This window comes from Amphibalanus amphitrite, unplaced genomic scaffold (genome assembly GCF_019059575.1).
Source record: "Amphibalanus amphitrite isolate SeventyFive unplaced genomic scaffold, NRLGWU_Aamphi_draft 000485F_arrow, whole genome shotgun sequence".
In the NCBI taxonomy this organism is placed as follows: Eukaryota; Metazoa; Arthropoda; class Thecostraca; order Balanomorpha; family Balanidae; genus Amphibalanus; species Amphibalanus amphitrite.
This window is the reverse complement of record NW_024881979.1, coordinates 338,833-358,286: the sequence shown is the minus strand read 5'-3', so window position 1 is coordinate 358,286 and position 19,454 is coordinate 338,833. Positions and strand designations below refer to the sequence as shown.

Sequence of the window (19,454 nt, the reverse complement as noted above, 5' to 3'; positions counted from 1 at the left end):
GGCAGGGCGTGAAAATCCAGGACCCCAAGCCGGGCGCGGGTTAACAAATTACAAAATTGTTCCAGCTTTACAGCAGTCAGTCATACGGTTAGACAAACATTCATAGAATCCCTCGCCACTGGACGGCTGGATCATGTAAGCCTTCCTAAACTCGCAGGTTGTCACCATCAATTCATCCCACCTAGCCAAGTCCAGTCCCACTCACCTGATCCAAAATGAAGACGTTATCGGGGAATCTGTCGGCGGCGGTGATCAGCTTCTGAGCCGTGCAGCGCGCCGTGAGCTGCGGGAACACCTGCCGCTCGATAAACGTCAGGTTGGCCAGAGCGGCGGCCGAGAGGAGCAGCACCTCGTCATCGGCAGCGTCCTCCGCCAGGTCTGTGGATATAATACAGGGGAGGGGTTAAACAGGGAGCAGAGCGGCCGCTGACAGGAGCAACACCTCGTCATCGGCGGCCTCCTCCGCCAGGTCTGCCGGGAAGAAGACAGGGTAGGAGGTTAAGCTGGGGTCAGAGGGAACAGTCGGGAATGCAAAGGCACGATTTTAATTAGAGATGCAGGTAACGACCATCAACGAAAACAAAGCGAGCAAAGGGTCCGAGACAGTTATGAAAAATAGAAACTACACGATTGTGAAACATCTCCGAAAACATAGTACACTGGAATCGCTGTGCAACGTAAATTTATTACGAACGCACCGGTAAAATGCAAATAAAATTGTGCAGCATAGTTAAAACGTCTCACGACACATTTGCAGCCGATGACATTTGTAAGCAAGACATCAAGAGGAAAATCAGACCATCCTACGTTGCAACTCATCAATAAAAACGAGCAGCACAACATCAGCCCAGCACGTGCGACCCCGAATACCTCGACGGGCGTCACCGCCACGCAAGACACAAAAATACTTGTGAGTTATAAAACTCCTGAATATCGGACTCCCTATCAAAGACTCGAGGTAATCAGGGAAGCAGATATTCAGACACCGCCCTTCACTCCCTCGACGTCGTCAGTGTATGTCAAATGGCACGGGAAGCCGTAAAAACGGGTGTGCTTTTCACCGCGCCGGCCGCCCGATCTCCGGATAACGCTGTAACCGCGGTCACGTTCCATTTGTAAAAAGCAGCGGGGTTCACGCGCTCTGACGTGACTCCTGAGATGAGGTGATGTAGTCAGGCGCGCCGTTTTAGACGCACGGTGAGGGTGAGATACAGCTCCTGTTGGTCGTAACACCACGCGCCTGACCTTAGCCACTCATCACGGGTCACTGAGCTAGCCGAAAGGTCACGAGCGGTAACCGTAAGACGAGAAGCTAACCCACGCACGACTCAACGTCACTCATATTGCCTCAGCTCTCTGTGAATACATTACACCGAATCTGAATTTCAGTTCGGTCGTTCACCTGCGTAAAACAAAGACATGCACGCCATTCCGTCGTCCTAGCCACGCTGTGGCCGCTCACGAATATCACCTGTTTCAAACTGCTTCCACGTCAGTCTCCGTGCACATATCTATCTCCGGGCGAGAGCGAACAATGTGACAGGGGCCGTTACTCGAGTCTTGAACTGCCTCAAACTCGTCAAGAAGGTGACGTGACCAGACGGTACGGTAATGTACGGTACGGTACAGTTGGTTACAATATGGGAAGGTACTGTACAGTACGGTAGGGTACGATACGAGCAGTACGGTGGACTGTAATCGCCACGCCCCGTGTGGATTGTCCATGAAGGTAATACAATACAATACAATACAATACAATACAATACAATACAATACAATACGGTACAGTACGAGACGGCACAGTACGGTACGAACCTGTGAGCGCCTGTACTACCCCAGCCAGGTGGCGTGCCAGGCCGTGCACAGAGTGGTTGGGTGTCAGCCAGGGCGCCGTCATCTGGGCGAGAACGGCCGCCGCCTCGTGCCGCACCCCGCCCGGGATGGAGAGGTCGCAGAGCAGTTCACACACCAGGTCAACGCCGCCCTCCTGCGGGCGGAGAACACATTAAAGTCGTCAGTAATAAGTCACCAGTATCATCAGCCATCAGCCGGGTGGTCCGGTCAGATCTGAGGGGCGCAAAACTATGAACGCTTCAACTCCGCAACACAAGAGGTTATACGGTATTTGGACTAGATGCATGACAACAATCATGTCGAAGACGTTAGCTCGCAGCCTGTTGTTAAAGGAAATGTTTGATGCTCAACCAGCTGGAAAGATTCGTACATAACATAGTCGCGTCTCACAGAACGGCCAAATCCTGATTCCAAGACGGAAGATAATGGGAGCTGACAAGGCAGGTGGTGGGCCATTAACTGGCGCTGGACGGAGATGGGGAGTCCGACATACCGCCGCGCCCGGCGTCCCGTCCGGACAGACCCGGTAGTGGCATACCTCCTCCATGGCGCGGACACAGGGCACGGCGCAGCAGACCGCAGAGAGGGCGCGCAGCACGTGCAGCTGCAGCGGCGCGAACCGTCCGTCGGTCGCCATGCCAACCAGCTGACGGACGCCGCCCAGCCGGCAGAACAGGCCGCTCAGGTGGCAGCCCTGTGCGCCGGCCGCCGTGGCCGCGGCCAGCGCGGCGCGCGCGCAGCTGAGGACATGGGGCGGCCGCAGCGCCTCGGTGAGCAGGCGGAGCTGCTGCAGCAGCAGCTGGTCCACCAGCTGGGTGATGGCGCCGCCCAGCTGGGTGACCGCAGCCACCAGCTGCGGCGGCTCGGCGGCGGTCAGGAGCCGGCGGCCGGCGGCGGCCACGGCGGCGCGCGTCGGCTCCAGATCGGCGGCCAGCAGCGGCCGCAGCTGTCGGCAGCGCAGCGCGGCCGCCGGCGGCCGGTACACGCAGCTCAGACGGTCCACCAGTCCCAGCAGGCGCTCCACCTCCGCCCGCAGCTCGGCCGCAGGCAGCGTCTCCAGGCGGCTGGAACACAGAGACGGGCGGCATGGGGTGACCATTAGCGGCTCTGGCAAAATTAACGGACCAGCGCGGTCGACAGGCGATGACACAGACAGGTATCAATTATATCACCCTAAGCGTGACCAATGGATCATGATAACCGCATCAACAAGCACACTATCACTCTCCGCACAAATAAAGTCAAACAATAAGATAAAAGTAGCGTCAACCACGACATTCTGGTCCTCTTAAATCGATTAGTCTGTCGGCGATTTTCTGCACAATCAGGAGGTTAACAACCTTGATTACTGATTAACAGTCTGACTTGTCGGGCCATGTGTCGAGAACAAGGCCGTTCCGAGTGCCGGGGGGCACGGGACAGGTGTAGGAGCAGCCCCCGCAGAGACACCGGTCGGGAGCGACCCGCAGGAGTGGGAAGTCCACGGGTCAGTGGCCCCGCGACCAGAGACCACCGTCGGACAGTTGTCTGGCTAATGGTGCTTTTTTAATCATGTGAACTATAGCGACCATCAGAGTGCGGGACTCAGGGACACTCAAAGGCGCCATACCGGGCAGCGCTGTTGGCACCCGGTCATTTGTTCTCGTGAAAAATGGTGAGCCATATGTCGCCGTATAGGTAGAACGGTGTAATTATTCATCGCACGTAAAGCGGGATAAGATGAGGATTCGAGAATCACATTTCAGACACCGGCTTCAGATATTCTTTGATAAACTGTTGCTGTGACCGTGATATGTCTAATAAGCAATACGTTTGCGTAAGGCTGAACCTTTAGCTATTCAGAACCATTTATCACGCCCCATTCTAACGAAACGCGTTCACGGATATGCCAACTCACATTTATAGGGCGTGGAAATGTCCTTCACCGTCCACTTCACGAACGTAAAAAGGACTTTTGCTATTGCATTCGCTTGATTTTGATCCCTGGGGCCTACCTATGGTATTTGCGAACACGACAGCGCCAATCTAAGGCTGCAGGAAAAGTGCGACACAACATACCACTTACCCTACTTCCAAGAACAACTGCCAAACCGCCACAGGAGAAACGGACAACAGCGCAGCCCGCAGGTGTCCGTAGCTCGATATTTTCCCCACTCGCTCAACATAACATTCCAACATTCTCCTCCTGACCGAGAAAGTATCCTTACACCCAGAGGGCACCATTGAACGCTGAAATAATTGAGCAGTTCAAATACCGCACGTTTTATGGTAACACCCGCATCATTTTCCCCAAATAAACTGTCCGTGTCACGATCACGCCACTGAAGCTCACAAAGCCTTCGCGGGGAGCTGACTGGTGGCGCAAGGCCGTCCCATGGAGCGGCAGTGACACCTCATGGACACGGGGTCGCGACATCCATCACAGGGCCGACCGGAGTCGGTCAACAGTCGACACCGGCGCCGACAGCGGCCAATTAGCCGGTATTCAGACCGCCCGCAGCGCACTGCCGACGGTACTGTCGGGCGCGCCAGCACCGCTGACAGGGCGGCAATGGCTCGGGGAGCCCGCCGTCACCGCCTGTGCCTCTGTCGTCATCGTCTCCGATACCGCTACCCACTACCATTCCCTTCATCGTCACGGCCAACACCTCTGTCCTCGCCCCACCAGACGTCATCCGCCTACAATGCCGTCATCTCCGCTACCGCACCGACGCGAATTCTCTGAGATTCTCGTGATGTCGTGATGTTTGCTTCTAGGCGTCATCGGCGTGTGCCCGGGCCGATTCAGAGGCGTCCCTAACAAGCCCGGTAGGCTGCAATCGTGACCCGCGCCGCGCCGCCGACCGCGTCCGCTCCCTTCGGTTCCGTTCTCCTGTATGGGTCCCGTGAGAGAGCTGTGGGTGGTCCTCGGAAGGTCTGACACGTCTGTCTGAGCTGGGACGGAAGGATCGAGAGGCACGGGACGGACGGACTAGACAGGAGGGACGGTACGCGCCGACGGAGAGGTGCGATCGAGCCGATACGCCGCCGGACTGACGAGTTTTTGTCGACTGAGGCGTGCGTCAACTAAGTGCCGGGGGCGTGTGGCTCGCGCCGGCCAAAAGGCGGCCCGCGACGAACATGGCACCGGTCGCGGATGGACCCTTGTAAGCTTTGGGCGACATTATAAGAAGAGGGGAAAAACGTAGGCGAAATCGTATGAACATTGAACAATGCATATGTTACAGGCAATGTGTGGAATCAGGCATTCTATAGAATGCCTAGGCATTCTATAGAATGCCTGACCGACCAGGCATTCTATAGAATCCCTAGGTATTCTATAGAATCCCTGACCGCTTAGGCATTCTATAGAATGCCTGGCTTAAGCTCCCAGGCATTCTATAGAATGCCTAAGTATTTTGATTGTCCGAAACACACTTCGAAAATTAGGGGTCAGTGGCAGTTATGCTATTTGTTTACCTAATTTTCATTGTTGGCCTAGGCCGGTCGTCACCTCACACCATTTCAGGGCAATGAGCTGAGAGGAAGCGAGGGAGGTATTGGGCTATGCCGACCACCAAATGGTGCGCCGCAAGCAGCAGCTGATCCAATTCCGTTGGCACGGGAGAGCCACGGCGCAAGGCACGCGGGAGAGTCACAGGCCAACAAGTCGCTTAAACGGTTACCCTCGGAGGATTATGCTGCTACAGATACGAAGCTGCATTAGAAGAGTGTTGGCTGGGAGGGTGGACCGTAGGCTTGAATCGAAAGTGATTGCGAATGACGATGGCTTTGTTCTGATGTTAGAAATGAAGGTGAAAAATACAACAAAGGTCACATTTTATGTCGTCATAAGCACTTCGTGTAACGACTCTCAATATACATACATGGACAGTTCAACCTACACCGTAATGTCAGGGAATAACCTGAATAAATGGTTCATTATTCCACGTCTGGGCGGTGGCCCGGCCGTAACAAGAGCCGGATTAGGTGTTGTTCGATCTCTCCTTCCAGCTTGACTTCTGGGCCATGCGGTATTCGAAAGGTCGTCAAAGACTCAAAATTATGAAATTTTACTTCAGTTCTTCTTTGGCAATGTTCGAAAGGGTGCCATTTCTAAAACAAATAGCTAAGCCATTTTTTAGGTCAGCCCAATTTTTGTCCATTTTTGGCTCGTAGCCGTTTTCTCCAGTTTGACCTTAAATCAATTCTTTAGAAGGCAAACACCTCCAAAAATGGACGATTTGTCAATTTTTCTGTGTATTTTTTTTTTTTACCAAAGGCGTTTCCGATATTGACATTACCACCATCGTCTTTCTAGCGTTAAGATAAATACTCTGTACTCTCAGAATGAAATCCTGATACAATTTGACCTAATAAGGTCAGATTGAATACCTGACCGGAAAATTTGACTGAATGAACATAAATAGCTGAACGCAAGGTAGCCTGGCAAAAAATAATAATGTTACATGTCGGTCTGTGCTCATAATCTTATACAACATACACTTATATGTTGGAAAGATTCGTGTATTTCCTAGGCATTCTATAGAATGCCTGAAAATCAGGCATTCTTTAGAATGCCTAGGGATTCTATAGAATCCCTGGTGGGTCAGGCCAAGATACCTATAAGAAACAGGTAGGTCCGATGTTTTGAGTCGTTTTGAGTAAAGCCCCCGTGACGTCATTATCATTTTTTATGTGGAGAATTCCGCCTACAAATAAAATATCCCACATACGAAAATTCGTATTATGTAATGAAAAATTACAATCTTTCAATTTCATCACGAAAACTATATAATTTATTTAGAAAAATTAAAACCCTTCAAGCGTTTGTCCCAACCCCCGCTACACCTTTGGTCACGTGACTACGGTGGTGATCTTCGCTTTTTGCAATGTTGTGACCTAAACGGAAGTAATAAATGTTGAAGATGTATTATTTATGTTGTTTGAAGCAGCAATCGTGTAACTAGATTTTGAAATTATTAATAAACTGCTCTAAAGAGGTCACGTGATGCTACCAGATCATGTACACGACAGCATCTTCTTGAACTTCGATTTCGAGTACTTGTACCTTCTTTGAGGCCTAATAATGGACGTTTACAGATATAAAATGAAACACTGAATCTAATGACGCCAACATTTAATCCTTTTTGCACTTCCAGACTGAGATATCCTGGCATGAACTTTGGCCAATTTGTGTGTAAAGCCTATGGTGAAGGGAAAACTTCACGCCCAGCTGACGTCACAGACCTCGGCTACCAAATCGTGTCCGGTGGGGGTCGGGTCAGGCATTCTATAGAATACCTAGGGATTCTATAGAATGCCTGGTCGGTCAGGCATTCTATAGAATGCCTAGGCATTCTATAGAATGCCTGATTCCACACATTGCCTGTAACACATACAACATACAGGCTCAGGAAAGGTGCATATCGAATGATATCTGTAATAAAAAATATTTAATTCATTATCAGGAATTGTGCACTTTGAATAAAATATAGAATATCAACAAACGCATCGACTTGATATAGCCCGAAACGGCCAGCTCCAAAAAGGAGCATTTCGTTGGAACGGATGTCGCCAATTCTGGGAACCCCTCGTTCCCACGACTGTAAGACGTAGCCTCCATTACACACAGCCAAGGACGCGAGCTGTCGCGACGGTGCAAAATTGTTCGGAGGAACTCACCGCGACAAGGCCGCTGTGCTCACCGGACGCAATTATCTACTTGCTACAAATGTCCAATAAACGGCATCCGGTGTAATCGATACATTCTGGACGTAATAAATATCTTAGACTAGACTCATCGTGCCTGAGGGCGACGGACCATGACGAGATCGCGGTAAAGCAGCTGACCGTTTCAAGTGCGTGTGTGCTTGATTGAGTCGTCATGAGTGTCACTCACTCATGCTTTGGAGAAGGTTCAACGAACACATTTTAGCATGTAGCCGTCATGCGTGGCACTGATCAAAGGTCACGATCGTCAAGACATTAGGCCTAGTTAAAAGGCAATTAGTCCCAGAGTTCGGCTCAACCAACATGACGATTTCATACAGTGACACGCGTGCGTCCGGCTGGTCACGAGGGTTTTCAGAGCATGACCCGGTCGGGAGGATCTGCTTTCCCGTGCACAATCGATCAGTGGCGATCGTGTTTCATATGAACTACATAAGCGGTGTCCTATTTCTCGGACCCGAGAAACAGCGTCTATAAAACGTCAAATCCATATCCGTGCCAAAGAACACTGGTTTTACAACCGAGAGCGGCCTGGCGCTAAAGACGACCTTCCCAGGCTTGAGGGAGTGAATTATCTCACCATGAAGTGGGTTATATCCGACAGGCTCTCACGAACTTGTCTGACACGTGGGTTCTGGGAGGGGCCCAGGCCCAGCCTGGGACTGCAGGCGGTGAACCGGAACGATCTATAAATCGCACTCAGAAGCTTGGCCCAGTCCGTTCATAGGTACGCACACAATCTTTAGGTCAACGATAGGATAGAAAAATTGATTAATGTCGGGTCGCTTTTTGGAGTAATCTGCTTCGACCTTTCTAAGTCACAGGCTATCGATTGGAATTAAAACAGAGCACTCAGCACGGCCACATGGCCATCTGTGATAGTTTCGTGCCACTGCAGTGGCTGCATGCAGCCCGGTCCTCATATTCCACCTGTGCTCGATGCTATGCTAAAGCCTCAACATCCCACCTGCACAGTGCCACTGACGACAGAGGTCACACCACAGCAGCGCCAGGTCAGGCAGGCCGGGCGGTGCGGCGGCCCGATCGCCGAGCTCCCTATCCCAACACCGGGTCAGGTCTCAGCGGTACCCCGGGCCACAGTTTTACCGCAATGTGCCGGGGACCTTGACACGACCGCGCTGCGGTCAGCTGAGAGCCACCACCGCGCGCCGCCATCCGTGACCCAGTCATTGGCTGCGGTTGTTCCTCCCGCAACGGTGCGAAGTCAAAAACCTGTGTCCAGTGCCGCCCCTGACCTGGGCAGCCGCCAACCATCGCTCCCTCCAACCGCTGAAATCACACCTACCAACCGCGCAGCAAGGTTCACACCGAAAAAAACATCGGCGAAGTTTTAAAGTCATCCATGGCAATGGCTATGAAGAAGGCGGAGCTAGCGGTGATGGTGGCGGCAGCGGTAACACCAGAAGCGTTAGAAGTGGTCACAGCGGTGGACACTGCGGCTACGGTGGTGTTTGCGGCGGGGGCGTCAGATCACGCACGGGGCAGGCGTGCTCTCCGACCGCCGCCAGCCAGTGCGCGGCCGCCAATTTCGGGGCCACGGCGCTCGAAAGCGTCGTCTCGCTGCGGCGTCCTGCTGAGCGCGTGAGGGCCGTCGAGACGTGCTCTCTTTTGTGTGGCCTCCCTGCGCCGCTCTGAGGCGACGCGTTATCTCCACAGGTTATTGATACGCATCGTGATGCAACCGCGCGGTGCCAGAGGTGCTCGAGTTCACGTGAGACACCCGCGAGACATTCGTGGGACGTTCCTGGGATGTTCGTGCTGGACACAGTCATCAGTGTCACACATGTCACCGGCTGGGCGACTCGGAAAGGCACGTGGACCGAGTGGGGTCGGGTCGAGGGAGGCGGGTTAACGGGTCACCGGAGTCGTGTGGGGACGATGTTCGATCACCGGACCGGGGCAGTCGCCGGAGAGGGATGTCACGCGTGTGCACGAGACTGAAGAGTGACAGCGAGTGATCGGGACTCGGGTTCTGAGCGGTCATGGTGTGTCAAAAGTGGAAATAGCCGGTGCGCCGTCTGGCAACCCGGCAGCCTGCCGCCATAGGGAAATTCATGCTTTTTGTCGCTTTTTCGCTCCCTATGAGTCACTTGATCTAATTAGAGCTTAACTAGGAACGAGGCGGGTCACTTGGACGTATTCGGGAGCCGAATACGGTGTTTTGGAGCCAATACCTGGGAAACCCTACCCGCCCAATGCGAGTTTTTAAGAGTCTGCATGCCCAAATTAACGTTGAGCGCGGCCGTTTTCGGTCGGTTTTCCCCGACCTTGTGGCGAAATTGCTTTATTATTCAACCAGGGTGGGCTAATTCGCTTAACTAGGAATGAGGCGTTGAAGAGAATTATTCAAGGAATAGAGCTGTGCAAAAATATTTTTTGTATTGTTAAAACTGTATCCGCCCTCGAACGATAAATATTAGACGCGTTTACATAGGGTTTGTTGCAAGCTTATATCTCCGTCCGTGATGTTGCAAAAGATGCTTATGGTGCTTAACAATTTACAAAATGATCCCATCTAAATATTTGAAGACCACTGCATCAAAATTATCGCCACATTAACGAGCTAGAGCCTCGTCAAATATGCTATGTAAACCGGGTTATTGTTGACCCATCAGAAACACATCACTTGGAATGCGTTTGGACTTGGCTGGATCTAATATTAGCGAGTATCTCCTAATGCAGTTTCTTGGCTTACATAGTACGCACACAAGCATACATACTTCCTGCCCTTGGTTATTCCTCACTTGAATGAAAATTTTGCTATAATAACTATTCCAAGCAGTTAACAGGTTTTAGTGCAGTGCCAATTCGGAACCGTTCAGCGCCGCCAGTCTCCCAGGCGGCGCGTAACGGCTGCCGCCGGCCGCCGCGCCGCCGCTCTGGCAGAGTGTTTGATTTCATATCTCTGTTGGCTGTTGCTAGAAAAGTTGTGGACCGATTTACTTGATTCTTGCATGAAAAGATCCGCCATTCAATCCTTAGCAGATAACGAAAATTTGACGCCAATTGCACGATCCGCTGCCCAAATTGTGGTACTGCCATCTATTGACAAGGCTGGCGAACTAAAGCCGGGCGGCTATTTCCACTTTTGACACACCATGTCGTGCTACCGTCTCGAGTGCTGCTGACTTTCAAACGTATTCAAATGTGGTTCAGTCGTGCTTCTGTTCGATTTCCATTGCAACTCAATCGAACGTTTGAACGAGCGCACATCGATTGAAAAACGGACGGAAAAGGAGCATTGATAACTGATAACGGACCAGTAAAACTCATCGATTGGCGACAGAGCACCGTAAAAACATTGATAAATTTAAATATGCGATATAAATTATAAATTTCTGCCTGCCGAAAAAAAACTAAAAGAAGAGAACGGCGACGACGGAACAGTGATAAATACACGGGACGCTAAAACCGACTCGCAACTCACCGGCAAAGAACGGCGAATGCCTGCGACACCGCCTTGGCCGCCATCTGGATGGCCCGCAGACTGCTGCTGACGTCATCAGTCATCAGCTGAATCAGTCGGGTGACGTCACTGATGAGCGACTTGGACTGCAGCGTGGTGGAGCACTCTGGCTCGCAGAGCGTGCCCAGATCCTGCAGCCACTGCCTCACCGCTCGGTTCCTGAGGACAAACAGACAAAACACAGACTCAGAACGGAGGGAGGACAAACAGACAAAATACAGACTCAGAGCAGGGTAAACACACAAAACACACTCAGAACGGAACAAACACATACAGACCATGAACACAGACTCAGAACGGAGTAAACGCCAACAGACAAAACACAGACTCAGAACGGAGTAAACACAGACAAAACACAGACTCAGAACAGGGTAAACACAGACAAAACACAGACTCAGAACAGGGTAAACACAGACAAAACACAGACTCAGAACAGGGTAAACACAGACAAAACACAGACTCAGAACAGGGTAAACACAGACAAAACACAGACTCAGAACGGAACAAACATAAACAGACAAAACACAGACTCAGAACAGGGTAAACACAGACAAAACACAGACTCAGAACGGAACAAACATAAACAGACAAAACACAGACTCAGAACGGAGTAGACACAAACAGATGACTGCAGATGCATTCAGACATGGACCATTACTGACGTGCTAAATGACCCAATCCTCTACACATATCACACCAATCAGGAAACGCTAAAATGTTCGCAGCCTGAGGCTGGGCAGACGCCGCTGTGTATAGTCATGTATGTCGTTCCTTTATCATGATGTGGCATACAAATGCAAATGGCATATCACCACAGGGACCGTCCCAATGACCCCGGTAACAGATGGCGATGACTTGAATCGCTGAGTTGCTGACGACGTGCGATATGCATGCATAATTGGATATGAACATGTCATGGCGTCGTGTTAGGACGTTTAATCGTAAATAGTATGCCATTTGCACTTCATTTGGCATTATAACATGACATAAGACGTCATGATAGCCTTGTTGATTGCTGTGTGTGACTGAAATGCGGATTTGTTGAACCTCTTGTTGAAATATATCAAATTGGAAATCATCCGTTCTCGTGGCCACTGGCTCAGAAAGCACCGGTAAAGAGAGAACTGAAGGATATAATAAAAGAGACAAGGATGTGGCTAATTCTACTAGTATCGAACGGAAAACGATCTAATTCATCCGAGCCTATTGTACCCACACCGGCCTAATTGCTGGGAATATTCTCCCGGCACAGCCTGAACGGACGATCCTGTTACTGTCGAGTGCCCTCCACTTTCAATTCATCCACTGACCCGACGGGCAATTAACACCAAAAACGTTCATTTACGACGTTTCCGGCCGTGTGTCTTTGTGTATCCGCTGTGGCGGGCACAATTCCCACAAACGAGTCCCGGCGGCGCCGTGCCAGTCACTCACGGACGGACTGGACGGTCGGTTCGGACGCCCGATCCCGTTGACAGTTTACGTTCGGAGCCCGCGAACAATACATCTGTGTCGAAACAGATGTGACTGGCTCATACCGCCCGCCGAGGCACCGCAACGCTAAACGGTGCTCAGACGGCACGGGACGCAGAGGGCAAGCTTGACACTCGGCAGCTTCCGAGTTTGTTCTCTTTCCGAATCCGTCCAGATAGAGTCCAGATAAGAGAAGTCGAACATTTTTTCTTGTTTGACAATCCTGTGTACTGCATGCATGCAGACATGAAGACAAACTTCTCGTGCCCTGCCACATGCTCAGCATCGTGACCGTTCAGCACTGGTATTTCGATTTTCGCCTGCGCACGCCGGGCATCTCCGCTCCATTTTTCACCAGCGGACCGCGGTTTAGATTCGCCAGATAGCGGCGGCACCTATTGTTAGGGGCGGCGCGGGAGCTGGCCAATGTCACGGTTCAGTTGCTCGCTCCGTCCGGCCACACAGACCGACCGCAGCCGAGCAGCGCAGGTGAGCCGCGACAGATGTTCGCTCGGCGCTGTCCGCAGAGCTGCGGAGCGTTCATTGTGCGCAGCGCTGCGCCCGGGACCGAGCTGCGCGAGCGCGCGTGCCCTGTCGGGGTGCCCGGGCTGACGAGAGAGACAATACCGTGCCACGCAGGGGGCCGTCCGTGCCTCGGATTGTCTCCACACGGACAATGCACGTGTTGCAACATACGGCGATCCAAGCGCATGCTAATGGCTATCTCGTAGAGTTATGGAGGTCATTTGTCATGGCTAATTAGTTGTGCCAAGTCAAGACCTTTTGTTTCGATTGCACTGTTTCAATTTGCTGGAGTGTTTCGGGGAGATTGATTTGACATTTCAGACACTATACTATCCGTTATTGAATGTATCAAAATATATTGATTTATCAGCCATTAACCCCCATTGACCCCAGCCAGGTGTTCCAATTACCAGTTAATTGATTACTTTATTGGCCTCTGCCCCGGGGCAAACAACAATCCTATCAATTACTTCAGTGACTTATGCCCCGGATTGCCAAACATCATAATCTTCCTATGGATGCATCCGTAAGCGGCGGAACGGGGATGGCACCGGGGCACCGTGCCCCACTTTGATTTGGGCATTTTAACATTAGCCCTATGGGCGTTGCATGGAAAGAATGGGTCGACAAAAAGTCGACAGTGCCCCCCCCCCTTAATTGAGGGTGTTCCGCCGCTACTGGATGCATCGATGCCAGGCAAATCCTCCAGGGTTAACAATAGCAATGACTTCCTATGCGTTCACTTTAAAAATTATCGTAGAGTTTAAATATTAAAAAAATATATTTTTGCCCAAAACCTAAAAACACGGCACCCTTCATGCGCATTGGGGGCTCCCCTCATTTTCACCTCGGACCTTGGCGCGCGAGCCTAAATATGCAGGGACACTGAGCTAAACATGCAGTGCCGGCTGCAGGGAAGGGACCGACCCCAGGTCCGGGTTCGCCGGTCCACACCCCAAACAGCCCCTGCCGGTCAGCGCGTCGAGTTGGCTTATCAGGACGTTTAGCATTCAGAGGCGGATTACTGTCACACACAGAACGCCGCTGATTTCCGCCTCACGGGAATGTTATTTGGCCTGGGAACCGCAACTGAAGGTTAGTATCGACACACCGCTCATGTTGTTTATCTCGGCTAATTACAACGACCAAACGTCCAGCGCACACAGTGCTGATGTATTACAAGGTTTGTGCCGGGCGGATCAGCAGAAAAATGTGTTTGTCTTGGTCGTGGCCTCGCTGACTTGCTACACCGCACTGTTTGTGACCCAAAGCAAACTCTTAGCACATGCCCGAACAATTACTAACAATGCCTATGCGGCGATTATCGGCATTGTGCCTCGAATTTTGAGGAGTGGACAGACAGCCCGAATGGCGCACCATCCCAGAAAAGCGCCGATGCGAACGAAAATGACTGGGCAGCTAATGGCGCGTCTGCATACAGAACGGTACCGCAAACGGTGACCCAGGCAACCACGCGCGTCCAAAATAATGCTATTCAAGCCCAGATTAAATGTGCTTATGAGCATTATCACGTTGATGGTGGGCATGCCCCTGTGCAGTGTGCCATCTTAAGATACAGTAACCTATAAACGTACATTAGCTGAGAATCGGTGCGCGACGAAAGAGATCCTCGCTTCACCCATAAACCCAGATTCGGGTGTCAATTTGGATTATCCGTCAATAAAAGAGAAACGCTATCGGAACTTCTTTTTCAGGCCATATAACTTTCGGCGCCCGTTCGCCGGGCATAATTGAGACGGCGGATAATCCCTCCATCGGCCCTTCTGAAAAGCACCACCACATAGTTAGTGGCTTATAACAAAAGATGCCAACGAAATATGACAGTAACCGTTTGGTTTCCAATAAAATCGATAAGCACACGTTCCAAAAACCTGTTCTAAACACACAACTGACATGTGTGAGCATCTCCATAAACTCTGGCAGCGAGATTTCCCTGAAAGGGACCGCCAACGTGTCCATTTGATCGAATCACCTGTCGGGAGCCACTTATGATAATTACCACGTCTGCTATCTTAACTAGCATCCGCCAGCCCCACTGAAGGCGGCCGTGGCTCGACCGATCTGTGTGCACTCGATAAGCATCGCGGCGTATCAGCGGGATGATCGGTGGACTCGAGGTTGACGCTGCAGCCACCTCTCACCACAACATGTGAGGGAGGATACGCCGGTTGAACGTGGATTTGTCCTTTTATCTCTCGAAAAGGACCAGAGCACAGTCTGGTTGTCTCCAGAAAAATGTCATTCATTATTGGTTAGCATGCAAGGGTAAGAGCTATAAAAGCTACGCAGGGGTGAACCATAGAAGTTATCGACATCATTTATCTTACTGTTTTGAACCTAATGTTATTTTTTCTCATTTCAATCATCTTTTCCGGTCCATCGATACAAAAAGCAAACAAAAGCCTACCGCGGCCTAAAACACCACTCAAGGCCGTCAATAATGGCACAAATCACTTCGATCTGAGAAAAGCGCCGCGGCTGGTCCAGCAGTGGGCGGCTACTGGTTCGCCCACGCAACGCATTTAGTTTCCACTCGGGGGCGCGATCACTCCCCTGTCCTCCGCGCGCGGTCCCACGCACAGTCCGAGCGACCGATCCATCACGATCTGGTCCGAGCAGAGCTGTAATTTTCGGCTGCTGAAGCCCGCCACTGACGCCCTAACTGGGTCAGAACACCGGCGATTCCAGTCGAGAACAGAGCCACTTATTGTAATGAGCTATGAGAGATGAAGAAGCGAAACAAAACGCAATCGTCCAGCTTCTTGTGATTGCAGACAATTAGTTACGTCTTTAGTACAGCATTACAAATCCCTGATGTCGTCCGAACGAACGACGGTATAATACCTAGGTATTACTAGCTAGCTTCACGCTGAACATGGCAAAAGGCAAAATATACAAATAGAGCACCTAGATATGAAACTAAGTAAGTGAATATACGTCATGTTGCCGAGGTCATGTCTATCAGCCGAAATCATCTATGCCAGTAAAAACTTTCAGGTTTTTGCATCCATACACTTAAAAATCTCTTCCAGCAACTGCTGAATTGTTGAATATCAAAGGTCTGTAAGCAAACAGCTTATAACGTGTAATTTCTGCGAAAATTGAGATCCGAGTCTTCACCAGACTGCCTTAACCCGCGCACCGACGGGGGGGGGGCGGATATCCGCCGCCCCCCTGAGGTTTTTCGCGAATAGCGGGAAAACCGCGGCGCGTAGCGCCGCGAAATTTGGTATGACTATACCTTCATCAATTTTACACATGGTGTGCAAGTTTGAACCTCCTACCTTTTAAGGTCAGGTCACCGGGTCACTTTGAATGACCCAACCTCAAGTCACTTTTTTGCAACTTTGTCACCGTGCCAGAGCTACAGTAGATGTCGGAGGCCTTTGAAAGTCGCAGGATATTATTAGGTCATTAGTAGCTACAATTTGCATATCTCGGAATTTTGATATCGGTGACCTAAGGTCAGGTCAATTTCGCGACCTCCCCATTATGTCAATGGGGGAAAAATCAACTCCCTGTTTTTACCACTAAAACGGGTCGGAATGGCCCCATATACCATACATGACTTCATATACGATCAACTTTCACTACCTTGAGGTCTGTTTTGCTGTTGGGCAGCTGTGAGGTCATGTGACGTCATCAAAGGTCACCAAAGGTTTTTGGCCAATAACTCCGTACAGGAACAAGATACAGACGCGTGGATGGTCTCATTGTGTTCAGCTCGTCAAGACGCATCGAATGATATACACGATGACCTCGAGGTCACGTGACCTGAGGTCAACCTTTGACCTTGACCTTTCGAGGTCAACATATATATCATTCGATGCGGATTGACGAGAGGATCACGATGATGCCCTTAGTTTGTTCCTATCTCGACTAATTCGAAAGTTATTCGAGAAAAACTCTCCATATCTAGCGCCGCCATTTTGACTTTTTCGACCCCTGTGACGTCATCTTTGACCTGACCTGAAAATGACCTTAGTAAAAATTGTAGATCTTGACCGTGCGTATCCGATGCCGTTTACCGCTTGTCGCTATCTTGCTTCGTTCTCGAGATCTCAGGGGGGGGGCGGTCATCCACCCCCCCCCCCGTCGGTGCGAAGTTGGCGCAGACCCCCGTCGGTGCGCGGGTTAAGAGATAGCGTGCACTTTTCGTTGCACTGAACGAGCTTTTTTATTGAAGTGCACGCAGACATGCTATTCTGAGATTCTTATCCCGACATAAAACAAACATTTGACTGCATAAGTCTCAACATATTCTCGAAACGCACAAATACAACAGCTTTCCAGGAATAGAGGCTGCATCGGCATGCCCGTCCTGCATCGCTCACTCGCACAACAATCGCGTCTGGCATCTGATCCCTTCAGGCTTCTCTGTCCACTTGAGTAAATTCCATTCAGTCCATAAAAACGGTCCTATCCACAACAGACCTGGATTTGGAACTGGCCGCCGTTTATTCCCACGAATACCGAAGCTTTCACTTTCATTCACGGGAATCGCCGAGTCCGTTTTCGTCGTCTTTGGCACGCTTCTATTCGGCAGAATTACAAGTTCGTGAGTTGTAAACAACTCGTCCGACCGTGTGTCCGGGTCGAATCGGACCGCCGTCATCCACACTCGAACAACGTTCAGTGTCTATTCAGCCGGCACGGTAGGAGGTGCAAAGCTGTGGCAAGTACCAGCAGCGCAATAACGAGTCGGAATGCGAGTACTGGACCACTATATTTTTTTTTTTACCGGAGATGAATATCGGAATAAGCACCCAGAGCAAAACACCGCATGAGGACAATGCAGAACATTGTGATGCTTTTACATCTAGAAAACGTGAGCATATTCAATGGAACATAGTAATGGCTTCAGAAGCACGAGTTTTTTTAATCAAATCTATGTATATAAGATCGGTAACATTTGCATCAGCTCATGAGGGGCGATAACATTTCTTAACGTTATTTCTTAGATAGAATGACGGATCGATGTCAAATGCCGCTGTCTTCCGTGAAAAATCTGAAAGTTTCCCTTCCGGGCGACAGCCTCGATCGCCTATCACCCTAGCGACCCAATAAAACATAATTTGTCAGTTTAGCCCCAATAATGCGCACGTGTCATGTGATAAATTGAAAATGCATGTGGCTTGTGATTAATTTACGCCCCAAAAACTAGAAAGTGATAACGCTTCACGACAATCTCCATAGCCGGAGGACCAGGTGCTGCTCGAGGGACCATAGCACACCATACCAGTCCACGTTCATCAGCGCACGAGGTCGCCGTCGCACACTGCCGGCTCGCGCCCACCCGACTTCTCACCTCTCGGCCCGTGAATCGCGCAGTCACGGCCTCAGTTTTTATCGGAGGCGTACGTTACCGACCCCCGCGCCCAGCCTCTCTCAGCGATAGCTCATTTCTAATTCAATCATCATCGGCCGTCCCACTCACAGCGTCTTAATGCAAAATAAATCCGTGTAATCGATGCGTGCGCATACGGACGGTCATCTACGTCAAACCCGGGGCCGGCTCGCATAATGTCCGCGGCTCTGGCTGGTGGAGCGCGGGTCGTGGAATGCGCTCCTGCTCTCTGCCAGGTGTTCTGCGCCAGACACGGCTATCGCGGTCATATCGGTCAGTTTTCCCGACAGCGGAAAGCCGCAGCAGTGGCGAGGGTTCAGGTATAGCCCGCCGTCTGCACCGCTACGGAGCGGCATGACATCGCCGCGCCGGACCGAGCAGACTCCCCGGCGCCGCAGCTACCGGTACCTCCGCGCACAGCGTCACTGCAGTCACCACCGTCACCGCATATACACCGCATGTACTACCACGATCATCGTCATCACCGCCAGCGTCAGCAAGCTCCTAAAAACTCGTCCCATCATCCTCCAAACACGGGAAACGTCTCTGTCTCTCCTCAGCCGTCCGTCTATTCCTGACCTTGCCCGTCAAGAGACAGGACATTTGGAGACACCCAGCGATGTGCCAGGGTGGGACGCGCACGACAGGTACCGATCCATCTCGGCTGTGGGCGTCCGAGGGCGGAAATGCCACTAATGACCGAGCTCGGACACTTGTCGGCACCAGCAGTTGATCGGCACTGATCGGAGACCGGTCGGGGGGGGGGGGGGGGGCGATCGGGCCCGATCGGCTCGCCTCGGACGACCGTGAGCGACTGGAGGGGGGGGGGGGGGTGATCGAGAGCGGTCACAGGAGGGGAGATCTCTGTCACGCTCTGGAGTGATAGAATCAGGACTTAAGAGTGTCGAGGAAAATGAGTCGGGAGTCTCCCGGGTGATAGCATTGGTATTTGGTAAGGTGCATCGAAAGCTTTACGGCTCAAGGCCTTCAACGAGCAATTATGTCTGGACGTCTTCAACAATAGCGTTAGGAGCG

General features: G+C 51.3%; 1 protein-coding gene across 1 annotated transcript in view; it reads right to left on the bottom strand.

The window, feature by feature from the left end:
- Nucleotides 1-19,454, bottom strand: part of LOC122392417 (protein inscuteable homolog) — a 39,062-nt gene that overhangs the window by 3,094 nt on the left and 16,514 nt on the right. Inside the window, exons 2-5 of the mRNA XM_043387243.1 lie at nucleotides 11,015-11,212; nucleotides 2,393-2,918; nucleotides 1,816-1,987; nucleotides 206-378 (exon numbers count right to left, since the gene is read on the bottom strand). Of these exons, the coding sequence (XP_043243178.1) occupies nucleotides 206-378; nucleotides 1,816-1,987; nucleotides 2,393-2,918; nucleotides 11,015-11,212 (1,069 nt within the window). The remainder of the gene's footprint in view (nucleotides 1-205; nucleotides 379-1,815; nucleotides 1,988-2,392; nucleotides 2,919-11,014; nucleotides 11,213-19,454) is intronic.